The sequence below is a fragment of the Mytilus edulis genome, chromosome 5, assembly GCF_963676685.1.
Source record: "Mytilus edulis chromosome 5, xbMytEdul2.2, whole genome shotgun sequence".
In the NCBI taxonomy this organism is placed as follows: domain Eukaryota; kingdom Metazoa; phylum Mollusca; class Bivalvia; order Mytilida; family Mytilidae; genus Mytilus; species Mytilus edulis.
In genome coordinates, this window is record NC_092348.1 from 95,358,618 (window position 1) to 95,373,513 (window position 14,896).

Genomic DNA, 14,896 nt, shown 5'->3' on the forward strand with positions numbered 1-14,896 from the left:
ACCACCTAATGTTAACAAGAATGTAATTATGCCATGGCCAGACGTAAACAGCCATTCATTAAACAGAAAGAACCTTTTCGAAGAACAAAATAAAGACCCTGAGGTTCTTTAGCTCCGCAAGAGGGCTCAACCACAGGAGGAAGCAGACAAAGTGGCTGAATGCTATTTCCATCAGGACGGCATTTTAATGAGAAAGTGGAGGCCTCCTGATGCTACCCCAGAAGAGGAATGGATAGTGGTATACCAAGTGGTGGTGCCTAAAGTTTATAGGCAAGAAATTATTGGTCTTGCACATGACACCCCCTTGGCTGGACACTTAGGTATAAGAAAGACTTGCCTTAAGATCTTGCAACATTTCTACTGGCCAAGACTTAGAAATGATGTTGCAGAATACTGCAAATCCTGTCATATATGCCAGGTTGTTGGTAAGCCTAACCAGAAAATACCACCAGCACCACTTCTGCCTATTCCAGCCTTTGACGAACCTTTCAGCAGAGTTCTAATTGACTGCGTTGGACCTTTACCAAAGACCAAAACTGGAAATGCGTATTTATTGACAATCATGTGTACATCCACTCGCTTTCCTGAGGCTATTCCGCTAAAAAATATCAAGACACCTACTATTGTCAAAGCACTTATCAAATTTTTCACATTAGTAGGACTTCCTAAGTCTATACAGTCCGACCAGGGATCAAATTTCATGTCAGGTTTATTTCAGCAAGTCGTGTACCAGTTAGGGATTGCTCAGTATAGATCAAGTGCATACCATCCAGAATCTCAAGGTGCCATAGAACGTTTTCATCAAACATTGGAACTTTTTGTCTTCAATTTGACAGAGACTGGGATGATGGAGTTCACTTTCTACTTTTTGCAGTCCGAGAGGCTTTTCATAAATCCCTTGGATTTAGTCCCTTTGAGTTGGTATTTGGCCATACTATAAGGGGACCGTTAAAATTGATTAAGGAAAAGTGGCTTACTGAACATACTGACTTGAATCTTTTAGACTATGTATCTAGATTTAAAGAAAAATTGTATACTGCTTGTCAAATTGCTCAGAAAAACTTTAAAAATGTACAGAACAAGATGAAAATATGGTATGATAAAGATGCCAGGGACAGAGTTTTTGAGCCTGGTGATAGGGTACTTGTATTTTTGCCAGTCCCTGGACATCCGTTACAGGCTAAGTATTGTGGTCCTTTTCGATAGAGAGTAAAATCAATAATTTGAATTATATTGTAAAAACTCCAGGTCGGCGCAAACAAAACAGATAAAAGATTGGACTCATATTTTGACAGTTAAGTTGACAGTAATATTGTGTAATACTTCTTGTAAACTTTTGTATAATAAATATTGTTAAATTTTATAATTGATTTGTGTCTTTTGTTGGCTACAATTAAAAGGTAATTTCTGGCCGTAACAACTCCATAACTAAATACATGAATGTTGGATAAACATGCCTTATAGGCGATCAAGGTATGAAGCATTCCTTCTAGTGTCAGTAAAATTTGAGAATGGAAATAGGGAATGTGTCAAAGAGACAACAACCCGACCATAAAGCAGACAACAGAAGTATCCTTAATTTCAAGTTCACTAAGATATATGAAATTTAAGTTTTTGCTGAAGTATGTGTTATTCAGTGAAAGGACATCATTAGTATATCAGAAAGTAAAAAAAAACAGAAAGAATTACGCATTGTGCTTATTCTCTTTGTATTTTAGAAGGTTCTGTGTGAATTCTGCTTCATACGAGTACTAAAACAAATCGGCCAGTAGGGGTGCACAATTAGAACCCATGGGAATACCGACTACCTGTTGAAATATTAGATTTAATCCTCCAAACTCGACAAATATATTGTCCAGCATTTTAATTTGATAATATCATCTTCAGTATATTTAGATTGTGATCTAAGATTTAGTAGTAGATCTTTAGAATTTTGAGAATCCACATCTGATTTACACCACTTGTGTAGAGTATATATCATTACAATATTTTTGAAGGCCATCTTTTACTGTAGAAAGAATATTGTAGTCAGTACTTTAGAAAGATGGTTAGTCAAACAATTTGATGATCCACCAGTGTATCGTTCTTTATACGGAGTTTTGTGAAGTTTTACAATTGGTATCCAGTATATAATGACGCCGATGATAAATTTTCTTCGTTTTCTTTGATGTTGATACCAAAAGAAAGAAGGACAGATTTGTGATTTTGTAAAATTTCATCCTTTGTAAATGATGTTAATGTGTATGTAGGATCACCAGTTGTGCTGTTTATTCCAAACTCTTTTGTGAGACTGCAAATGAAGGCTTTTACATATATAAAGACAATATTATTGGAGGCTTTATCTGCTGGAACAACGACATATTTGTCATACAAAAAGGATAAAGCATTCACAACCTCCGGATTCTTGAAAGGGTAAGAAACCCTTAAAAGAGGGACGAAAAATACCAAAGGGACAGTCAAACTCATAAATCTAAAACAAACTGACAACGCCATGGCTAAAAATAAAAAAGACAAACAGAAAAACAATAGTACACATGACACAACATAGAAAACTAAAGAATAAACAACACGAACCCCACCAAAATCTAGGGGTGATCTCAGGTGCTCCGGAAGGGTAAGCAGATCCTGCTCCACATGTGGCACCCGTCGTGTTGCTTATGTGATTACAAATCCGGTATATAGTCTAATTCAGTAGGTCACATTCATGAAAGGGAAGGGGATTGTAGTTACGACGTAAGGAACATATCCGATATCATTTGTGAAACGGTTATTCCATAACGGTCAACCAACTCGTGATGGCGTCCGTAAAATTTACGAAGGGATGATTTCAACTTCACCATTTGGAACTCTTGGTTTAATAGCTTCCTTGTGAGCAGTAACCCTCTATCAAGAAATCATGATAGGAAATGCAAGCACGGGAATATCGTATCAATTGGGAGATATATACCCCGTATGCAGGTGCTGCTGGAATGTTGCTACTTAGAAATGGAAAGTTCACAATTGGAAAGCTGAAATCATCTCTTTTGTCGTAAAGTTTTGTTTTCAACCGACCCTCATTGTCAATTTCTAGATGTAAGTCAAGATATGAAGCCGACTTAACTGTATCTGTGGTATCCTTTATCTCCAATTCGATGGGATAGATGCGTTCCACATAGTCACCAAATTTTGAATTGTTTAGTGAAAGAATGTCATCTATATAGCGGAAAGTAGAGTTAAAGGATATTGCTAACTTCTTATCTTTCTTCCTAAAAAGTTCCTGCATGAAGTCAGCCTCATAATAATAAAGAAACAAGTCGGCAAGTAGAGGGGCACAGTTTGTTCCCATTGGGATGCCGACAGTCTGTTGAAAAACACGTCCTCCGAACGTTACAAATATGTTGTCAATCAAGAAATCAAGCATCTTGATAATATCGGTTTCAGAGAATTTTTTGTTTGAATCAGAGTGATTCTTTACAAAGTATGATTTATCCCTCCCTAAGACAAGATACTTGTATCTACGTTGGCCATTCTTTTTTATGAAGCAAAGTAATACCAACTCTTTCAATTTGTCTTTTAGTTTGGAATGTGGAATACTTGTGTAAAGAGTAGAAAAGTCAAATGTTTTAATACTGTTACAAGATGAAAGAGAGTTAGATTGTATGTACGCTAAAAGATCTTTGGAATTTTTAAGTATCCACATCTGATTCACGCCACCTCTAGAATAGGCAGTTTCACAATAACTTTGAAGCCCGTCTTTGATTGCTGATAAAATAGATGTTAATAATTTAGAAAGAGGTTTCGTGGAGCACTTGGAAGACCCAGTAATATACCGTTGTTTGTAAGGACACTTATGTAGTTTAGGTATCCAGTACAGTGATGGAAGATCCAGTTCTTCATCTTTGGTTGAAATACCAAAGGAACAAAGAACAGACTTAATTGTGCTCATAGTAAATTCTATAAGTTCAAAGTTCAAAGTTCTCTATTTTCCAAATAAGGGCCCCTGACGGGACATAATGACAACAATACACAATACATTTTCATTCTTAACACATAAACATATAATAAAGATAAAATTTACATTTTAATTAACATGAAGAGGATGAGATAATATCATTGAATATATATAATTATATTAGATATCACAACATAAAACAATTGTTATTGTTATTGTTTATAAGTTATTTTAGTTCTTTCAAAGTTTCATATCTTTGATTTTCCTGTCATGCCAGAGTGCCAGCAAAAATAATTTAATAATTTATTAATTCACCATATTAAATTGAGAATTGAAATAGTTTGCTAACAGAGGTCCACCTTGTCTCTTATCCAGAAAAAACAAGTTGAAGGAATAAATAACAAGTCACTAAAATGGAAAAGAGACAAAGGACAAATGCACTTGGACATGTTAGTAAGTGGAATTTTAGATACCGTCTTAACCTCCTCGTGCATGACTAGTGCACACAAGTTTTAAAAAAATCACTTTAATGCAGAATTCACCGGGCCAAGGGATGATACTAAAAGGTTTTGGCAGGTGTTTACAGTAAGCAGAGTGTATAAGCATGGCAAGCTTAATAGTAAAGCAATTTGTTTAAAAGCATATTATGGGTCACTTTGTCAACGTATATTTGTTCCGCCTAACAAAAGTTCCACTGGTAACTTTGTTATAAACAATGCCATAATACCTGTTCCAAATGGAACAAATATTCCATAACCTTTATTCCGTGAGGAACAATTACTGTAATATTGGTTCCAGTGGAAATAATATTCCATGATATTTCTTCCATTTGGAACCTATATTAAGATGGAACTTATATTCCGTGACAACATGATTGATCATGATTAGTTTATGACCTAAATTGATTTTAAGAATTATTACTAGTCTGCACAAACTGTGCATTTACTGTCATTTCCATTGCATATTAAGTTTAAAATTATTTTAAACTTGGTGAAATTAGCATTTTTTTCTAAAATCATCGTGTAGATAATTTGTGAAAAATATCCAATTTGGGTCTTTCAGGCAAGAATGCGGAAATTATACAGAGTTGAATCCGTAACCAGAACTCGAGAAATAATAATCAGTTGTCTGATTCAGAATTCACCGAAGTCACTCAAACGCTTTGATTTTTCCACATGCAACGTCGAAGATGAAAGCTGCAACAAAAATTGTTAAAACTGGCGAAAAGTCACAGAACGGATCGCTAATCAAAGCTTCACTGAACAAAGCATTAAGTGCAGAAGCAGAATGGGACGATAAAGTAATAAGAAACCCTTTTCAAACGTCTATTTTGGACAGAAACTGGTTCCAAGTGATTGTTTTATAAAATCGCAATTTAAATGATAAAATTATCTTATCATCGCATCTACATCTATAGTATAACAGTGACAGGACAGTCAACCAAATGACAGTGGTCACTTAGTGGTAGAAGTAGAAATAGTATACTATAGGAATTTTGGTCCTCAATGCTCTTCAACTTCGACGTACTTTACATGTACATGTATTTTGCCTTTTTAACTTTTTTGGATACGAGCGTCACTGATGAGTCCTTTGTAGACGAAACACGCGTCTGGCGTATATACTAAATTTAGTCCTGGTATCTATGATGAGTTTATATAGATAGATCTGCAGTTGACATCCACATCGGAGGAACTGCTGTGCAAACGTAAAGCTTAAATTAAAATTACGGCATTCACAAAAACAGACTCCCGAAACTCGCATCATGGCATTCACTTTTATACCTAATTCCATCCTTCAGAATACACCAGCAATGATTTTTTCCATGAACAATTAAAAACTGGAAAAGCCTTCCTCTGAATATTGTAGAGTCGTTTTTACGTTGACAACTTGTAATTGAAGGAGTGAGAATCATACCTTGTCTATTTTTGAGTCTTGCCTCCACATTGTGGTCGATAAGTCCTCAGCTACTCGTCTCACTGTCGTTCAAAGGAATCCATGACAAATTGCCCCACTTTCTCATCAACTCTCCACACTTTCCAAAAAATTGCCCCACTCTTGTTTACCATGCCACCTCACCAACTTTTGAAAAAGTGTAAAATCACATTGAAAATAGGTTTGATGACTTGCCCCATGTATGAAAAGTGATACAATACAGCTGAAATAAGTCCAGGGTTGGCAAAGTATTACCTGCCCGAGAATTCCCAGGTGGGAAAAACCAGGTTTTTCTGGGCTTGGCAATACTCCCTGAAATGGGTAATACTGGGCATTACATGTACTGGGCAATATGATTTTTTAAACTTATTTTTACACAAAATATTGAAGACTTGGTGAAGTTTCATAGTATTACAGCTAAATATATACTTTTTATACAGATAACCATTGACCATGTTGACAGTCATTCTAGAAGAATGAAAAATTCAGTTTCATTCTCGTCTCAATTAATTCTTTATGTAGACAGAATACAAGATTTGCAAATTTAAGGATACCATGTTACAGTAATAACCAAACATTGTTTCAATAAACCAAACTTTGAAACAAAATTCATTTTATTGCAGTGTTTAAGTGAATAGTTAATTTTAATTGTTATACATTCATATTGCTAAATAAACACCCTAAGGGGTCGTGTTTATTTAGCAATATGAATGTATTAACATTTATAGAATTGAAAGGGTGATTATTGTTACATAAACAAATCTGTGTTCTAATCTGAATAATGACGGATTAATCAGTGACAGTACATATACATGATATACATTATTTAAATGTAATTTTTCTTAGATGTAATTGTTAATTCATAATAGGAGTTATATTTATTTGAAAAAAATGGTTCTTTTTTGCTTTATATTTATAGTTTGACCATTGTAGACAAACAAAATATGTTAGAAGTGTCTTAAACGTATAACATTTGTGTAAGATCACTAAATCCTCTATAAAATTCAGACCAGTATTTTATATTACCCAGTACTGGTATTACCCGTTCAATCCCAGTAAAACATGGGTTTTCCCAGTATTTCCCACTGGGCCGGGCAATACTCATAAAACCCAGGTTTTTGCCAACCCTGAATAAGTCTGCCAATTCGCCCCACTTGTGGAAAAAGATGCAATCCTGTTATATATATATGTATGTTCCTGCCCCACTTAAAATTTTAAAAGTACCTATGGTACTGTAAATTCAGAAATTGAAAAAAAAGTAATGCCGTTGAATTTTTTGTCTGCCTGGTGTGATGGTATCTGTAGAAATCTACTCAATAATACTTAACAGCACAATTAGATGTAATATATGAATACATCTGAGTAGAAGACCATCTTATTCTCCTAAAAAAAGAAATATTAATATAATGATAAACCTAGTACAATGCATATAGGGATGCTGAAATGATTATCGAATTATATTACAATTAACAGGTTTCTTTTCAATTGTTATGCAAATAACTAAGCTTACAAGAATAAAGTTATTCTCCAATATTACGAAAATTACATGATAATAAATAATTATATATATATATACATGTATACCTACAATTATATTTTCAGAAAGTGAAACATCATATACATGATATAATTACAATAATAATAATTAAATAAATTTTAGTATTTTTGTATTCTGTGTGATTTAGTTTTCATTTAAGTGGGGCAAGTTGGCAGACATGAAAATTATATATTCATTTGGATTTTACCTTTTTTCATTAAGTGGGGAGAGATGGCAGTAGTAATGGGGTTGGTCCCTCTTCACAAGTGGGTGATTTGGTGAAAAAGTTGAACAATTAGGTGTGGGGCGATTTGTCCTGCTTCCTTTCTACATCTTTACTGGAGTGACTTCTAGAGATGATAGGGTTATTAATTTTATTTCACTCAAACAATTCCATACTACAATTCCATACATAGCCATTATATTATATATATAATTATGATTACAGGATGAATTTTTAGATGTTATATACTGGATGAGACAGATTTTAGGATTAATTCTAGGAATTGTATGGGGGCTGATACCTCTGAAAGGAATTATTGGTCTAGTTCTGTAAGTATAACGAGTATAATCAAAGATATATAAACAATAACAGTTTAAAAGAGTCTTTAAATATCAGCTGTATTTGTTTGAGGCTGATAAAAAGGTACTCCTGTTCCAAGCCATGTACAAATATAGCAGATATTTTAAAGACAGTAACAATGCAATAAATGTAATTATTTTTCGTCCTTCAAAGGAAAATAAAATTAATTACAGGATAAAGACAGTAACAGTTTTGCTTTGAAGGACCAAAATATTACATTTATTGTATTGTTTACCATGGTTAATCAAAAATATATTAATTTGATTAAAAATTTAGTTATCAAGGCTATGCATTTAGTTTTTGCACACAAAGTCTTAAAAGTTCCCTAGAGCCCACTATAGATGAAATAATATTACAAATAACAAACATATGTTATTTCAGATTTACAAAATTTAAGGAATAAAGAGTAGACCACTCATGAAAGTATCTGTAATTACACACACAAGTTTTGTTTCTGTAATAACCCTATAGAGTTATATCTCTGACATGTAGATAAGACTTGAAATAATTGTTAACTGATCACAGTGAAAAATAAAACAAATGGTCTGCTGGAATACTGTTTGCATTTGAATAAAAAGGACTGTTTTTGAAATGGGAAATAACTCTAGATATTAATTTAGTTAGAATGGCCCTTAATCTAACCATAAACTGCATCATGTGTATATAAATCATACTGTTTGCCATTTATGAGTATTGAAATAATTGGGTTTTCCTATTTCAGATTTTTGGCAGTAAATGTTGGAATTGTGTACTTTTACTATAACAGTTTCCAGAAGATAGATGATGAAGAGTATGGCGGGCCATCAGAGATATTAAAAGAAGGATTAATGACATCATTTTCAACTTTTGTAGTAAGTATTATTAGAAGGAGGTCTTTTAGTAGAAGGTAAATCCAGATTTTATCCTTGCTTTATCATACATGCCTTTTAAAGATACAATCAAGAAATGAAATTTTTCATACTGGAAACTACTACGCCAGCAGTCGCATTTTGTCACCAGATGAAATAAAAAAATAACAAATTACAACACCCACAGTGGTCCCTGCTTCACTTGACTGCCTTCAGTACTAAGTGAACCATGTAGTAATTGATTCAAAGCCACTAATCTGCCACAGATACAGGAGCTTTAGATCTTATTAAGAATTCAATTTTTCACTCCAAAGAAAAAACTACTTTTTCTCAAAATAAAGTTTGCTTAACGAATTTAAACTTTAATCCAATGCTTGTCCCATACAAGTGTTAATGATGTTCGCTACCCCGTTTAAAAATAACACGCTTTTTAAAATACTGTTATGAATTGAGAGTATATAGATAAAGAAACAATAACAGCAGAAAAAAATGGAAGGTCCATGTGCTTGTTCTAGAGATATAAGCCATAGAAAATATGGCAGGAAATAATTCTCTCTAGATTTTTCAAACATTTAACATTGACACCTTTTTTGCTTAAAAAAACTATGAAAAAAACAAGGATTTTATAAGATATTAAAATATGGCTTTTTGAACTTTTACGTAATAAAATTTATGAAATGAAAAGAAGGGGTTAGTGGGCAAATTTTTTTAATGGTAATACATTACATGGATAAAACCAAAGGATTCCGAAAATCTCGCAACATTCAAAAAATAGAGGAGCAAACATCCTTAACTCACTCAACAGCTCTACAGTTATGGGACACTCTCTTGCATATGCAAAACCTTTTTATGTTATAATTATTTCTCTTATTTTGTTTACAGGTAGCATGGATCTTATTATATTCAGCTCTACACACAGATTTATAACACATGCTGATTTTAACGAACAGACCATTATTGTCGTCTACCAAATCATTATCATCAGTGACAAAAAAATACAGAATTTGATATTGTTGAAAAATGTATATATTGTCAGCAATAATTATTTATATGATAATTTACAAAGGTGCAAATGTAAGCCAAAACAATTCTGTGTAAGACAAAGTCATGTATAGTATAAAAAAATTTTTTTTTCAAGATACCAAATTAAGAAGTTCACCCTTTTAGGATCTTATGTTGGAATTATTTACAAAGGCACACAAGTTTTTTGGTCATATATTGGTATCACGTCGTTAGAACACGGATGATTTCTGTATAACAACTTTAGTATAAGTGAATTGAAATCAATAAAATTTTGACACAAGGTTTATAACCACTAAAAGAAGGTTGGGATTGATTTTTGGGGTTGTGGTCCCAACAGTTATAAGAATAAGGGGCACAAATAAGCATTTTTCTTGGTTTTCACACAATAACTTTAGTATAAGTAAATAGAAATCTTTGAAATTTAAACACAATGTTTATGACCATTAAAGGAAGGTTGGGAATGATTTTGAGAGTTTTGGTCCAAACAGTTTAGGAATTAGGGGCCAAAAGGGTCCAAAATTAAACTTTGTTTGATTTCTTAAAAAATGAAACTGTTGGGTTTTTCTTTTTTGATATGCCGAATCGTACTGTGTATTTAGATTCTTAATTTTTGGTCTCATTTTCAAATTGGTCTTCATTAAGGTCCAAAGGGTCCAAAAGTAAACTTTGTTTGATTTCAACAAAAATTGAATATATGGGATTATTTTATGAAATTGGTCCACATTGAGTTCTAAAGGGTCCAAAATTGAACTGTTTTTGATTTCATCAAAAATTGAATTCTTTGGGTTCTTTGATATGTTGAATCTAACCATGTATTTAGATTTGGACATTGGACCATAATAGGTAAATGTCCAATTAAAATTTTCTAAGTTCATAGACCACATTCATTCTGTGTCAGAAACCTTTTTTGTGTCAACTATTCAATCACAATCCAAATTCAGAGCTGTATCAAGCTTGAATGTTGTGTCGATACTTGCCCCAACTGTTCAGGGTTCGACCTCTGTGGTTGTATCAAGCTGTGCCCTGCGGAGCATCTGGTTAACTTAGAATTTGACATATATATTATTTATTGTCACTACACTCATAATATAAACATGTACTTAATCAGGGTCATTTTATGTTGATTGTATTAAACAAAATGTTTATTAAAAGGTCTAGTAAACGTTAGAAATCTCTTTAAAGATGTTGATAGAACCTCATATATGGGTTGGTCTTTTTTTTTATTTCAGTGTTTTTATTTATGAACAAATATATGGGAGAACTTTGACATATGACATAATGTTAATATAAAGGATATTTCTTATAAATGAAGATTTTCACCAATATAAGCATTTTATGTTTTTTTTTGTGCTGAAAACTGAAATAGATATAGATAGACAGCTGTAAAATAGCAACCATTCTTTATTACTATCTTTGAATAAAACCTTTAAATGAATCTTTACATGAGTTCTGGACCTAAGATTGTAATAGTTGACAATTATCTTTAAATGAATCTTTACATGAGTTCTGCATGGTCCTTACATTGTAATAGTTGACAATTTTTTATACAACAATAATGAATGTGGAAATTCTAACATGAGCAAAATACTCAGAACAAGACAGATCTGCTGGTAAAACCATAACTACCAAAATTGTTATTGCAGTTGTTGCCCTTTGATTGGGATTTTTCTCTTGAACAGAAGAATAGATAAATATAGAGAGAGAAAATACAAATGCAAACTTGATAAACATGTCATATATTTCATTTTGCATTGCTAGGGAAAATAAAATATTTATGCAGATTTTTAGAAAAGCATACGTGTTAAGTTGTGTGATTTAACTACACAGAATATAAGTGTGAGAATTTTATTGGTGCAATATAGACTTTTTAGTATGAGTACTGGCATTAAGTACACATATACTCGAAATCTCATCTTATTCATATATTGACTTTCCAAAGGCAAGCTCTACATACTAATTTCATTTTTTCTCTTTTAATCTTATTTTCTTTTCATCTGTAAAACATTTTATTTTAAAACAATAACATATAAATTGACTGACTTGTAACTTTTATATTGTAAGTAGCATTTTTTACATTACAAATACTGAAAAGTCGCTACAACATTGTTGTAAAATATGCATGTTGATAATAAAAATGTTAGTTTATTTTCGTTTTTATGTCTTTTTATCTCCAATGAACAAATTAAGCTGTTCTCATTACTTGGAATCAGTTTTCTGTCTGTCATTGTGAAATTTAAAATATGAGAGCTGTGGTATAGTGTTAAGCTGATCAGACTTCAAACACAAAGGTTCCTGGTTCTATCCCCACTGCAGGGAGAAAATTTCAGGACTGAATTTCTGCTCTTCCTTTACACCATTTGCGAGTATGATCTTGAGAAACGATGATAGTCTATCAGAAGGGGACAATAAATGGCTGACCTGGGGTTAAGAGAGAGCAATATCCATTGCACGTAGAAGGCATCTTTGTTGATTTTCAAAAAAAAAGAGCAGTTTCCCAATCCACTATGAATAAATATGTTTAAACTAACTTTTACAAAAATCTCCTCTGAAACTATATGGCCAAATTTAACCAAACTTGACAGCCATCATTATAAAGGTATCTGTCAATATGGCCCACATGGCTAGAAATAAACATTAGGAGTAAAATGCAAGTTATGTCGTTTATCCAGGAAACAACTTTGAAGAAAAAGAAAGTCTGATGCAGTCAAAAATATTCGCTTTGACTAATTTACTTATTATTCATTTAAATCAAAACTGTTAGATGATTTCTTCTTGGAGTTATATTGCCCTTAAATGATGAATTACACCATTAATTTTAATTTTTGCCAATTATCTTTTAACTCAATTATTTGAGATCAAGAAAAACATTAAATAAGTTAACATAAATTATCATCAAGGCAAGATCTTCAAATTAGTTTGCATCCATGAAATCATGTGAGGACTTCTTATTGAAATTGTTATCAATTTTTAGTGTGTGTGTCTAGTAAATGAAAAACAATAATAGATGCAAAAACGATCTGCAAGACAAGACCTGCATATAAGTTCTTGCCTAAATTTGTCACTTCCCTACTTATTCAATCGGAGTTATTGCTCTTTAATTGTGATTTTTACCCCTATTCAGTGTTCTTCCTCTTATCTTGAATACTATAAAAGGTAGATTGGCACTTTAAATAGCATAACCGACCGTGCAAGAGCTGTATAGCCAGTCAAGGTCGTTAAAAAATTCCATTTGTTGTAAATATAACCGACCGTGCAAGAGCTGTATAGCCAGTCATGGTCGTTAAAAACTTCCATTTGTTGTAAATAGCATAAATGATCAGCAAGACAATATCTACAAATAATTCAATTGTGCTGAAGTCGTTTGTAGACTCCTTATAGGAGTGATTGCCCTTATATTAAAAATAATGATTTTGTTTTGTTCAATCATTGATGAAAGTGAAATAAGGAAATATTTATTCGTTTTCAGCAGACAATTTGGTCAAATAATCTTAAGTTAGTTTTCTCATTTGAATTGTTTTTCATTTGTGATTTCCGTTTTATAGCTGACTATGCGGTATGGGCTTTAATCATTGTTGAAGGCTGAGCAGTGACCTATAGCTGTTAATTTCTGTGTCATTTGGTCTCGTGTGAAGAGTTGTCTCATTGGCAATCATACCACATCTTTTTTATATAAGCAACATCGCTGGTGAATAATTCCACCTTATTTAATCCATATGCATGTGACCTTCAATTAAACCTCTTAGCTGGACATGCTACATGTGTATACGGATGTATTTATCTATTAAAAGGAAAAGATATTAAATGTGAACCATTTGATTGACTGATTCGATCTACCAAAAAAAAAACATTCTAATGCATTTAAAAATGATTATATATATACTTTTAAACAGACAATTTGAAATCAAACCGACCTTCAAAAACAGTCTTTGGAGGAAATCTCGATGGTTAACTGGGTGACGTCTAGACAAAAATATACACAAAATGTTGATTGTTTTTTTTATGTCGTATGTAAAAAATCAAATATGAGAATTAAGTCAAATTAGTGAACACGAATTTGACAGCAAATGTCTCTTTTTTTAATTTAGTTCGTTCCATTTACAAATGATTTATATCATGTAATTACAGTACAGTAAAATTTGAAAACCTCATATAGTTTTTTTTAACATTTGCATTTATGAATTTCAGTTATTTTTCCTCTTTTAATGCTGCAAAGCATTAGTTGTTTACTTGATAATAACTGGATGATCAGAAAGTATATATCAACTAACCAATATCATTAAGTTTCACAATTTGAATAATTGACATTAAACCACAAAAACGAGTAAAAAAAAAAGATCAACAGATCCGATCACTGTCCCTACTTTACAATTTTACGCAGAAATCTTAGAAACAACATATAAATGTGTTTATACTGAAAAACAAGTCCTATTTACACAGAAATAATGGTTCAAGATGTTGTTCACATCACAAGCTTGATCGGTATTGTTTATAACCATTTAGCCATTTAAAAAAAACAGAAATATTTAACGAATGATGATTTCTGAAATTTGTTCGTATTGTAGTAAGTTTCTTTACTTAATAAAGCGGTCACTTCTCTATTCTATTCTCTATTAGAAATACTACACCTCGATACCTGATTTTCATTTTCCTTGGAGAAGTCACGGAATATATATGAATTAAACTGAAAAATAAAATTCTTTCTTTGAAGAATTTATGTTGTATGTTTGTGAACAAAAATAGTTCGCGAAGAAAAAATAAATCATCGTTGAAATGCGGGTGTTTTTATAAACACCGAATTTAGCCATTTCACGAATATTTTGAGATTACAAAATTTGCGATAATGAATCTTAAGCACGACCATATTGATCCATAGAAAAAGTGGAGAATATTTCTCAAAATAGGATGAAATACGAGAGTTTTTGTGACATTAAGCAGTATGAAATAATGATGTCCTATTGAAAATCACCGTTTTCACTTGAAAAGTTGCTAATACTGTATGAATCTTGTTTGATAGGTATAGCCGACTATGCAGAACGGCACTT

The 14,896-nt window shown here is 32.3% G+C and overlaps 1 protein-coding gene across 1 annotated transcript; it reads left to right on the forward strand.

Annotated features, from left to right (window-relative positions):
• The first annotated feature begins 5,062 nt into the window (after positions 1-5,062).
• LOC139524883 (GEL complex subunit OPTI-like) lies at positions 5,063-11,999 on the forward strand. Its single transcript, XM_071320021.1, has 4 exons — positions 5,063-5,231; positions 7,849-7,952; positions 8,705-8,834; positions 9,714-11,999. The coding sequence occupies exons 1-4, from the start codon at positions 5,121-5,123 to the stop codon at positions 9,756-9,758; spliced, it is 390 nt and encodes a 129-aa protein (XP_071176122.1). The 5' UTR covers positions 5,063-5,120; the 3' UTR covers positions 9,759-11,999.
• The last annotated feature ends 2,897 nt before the right edge of the window (positions 12,000-14,896 follow it).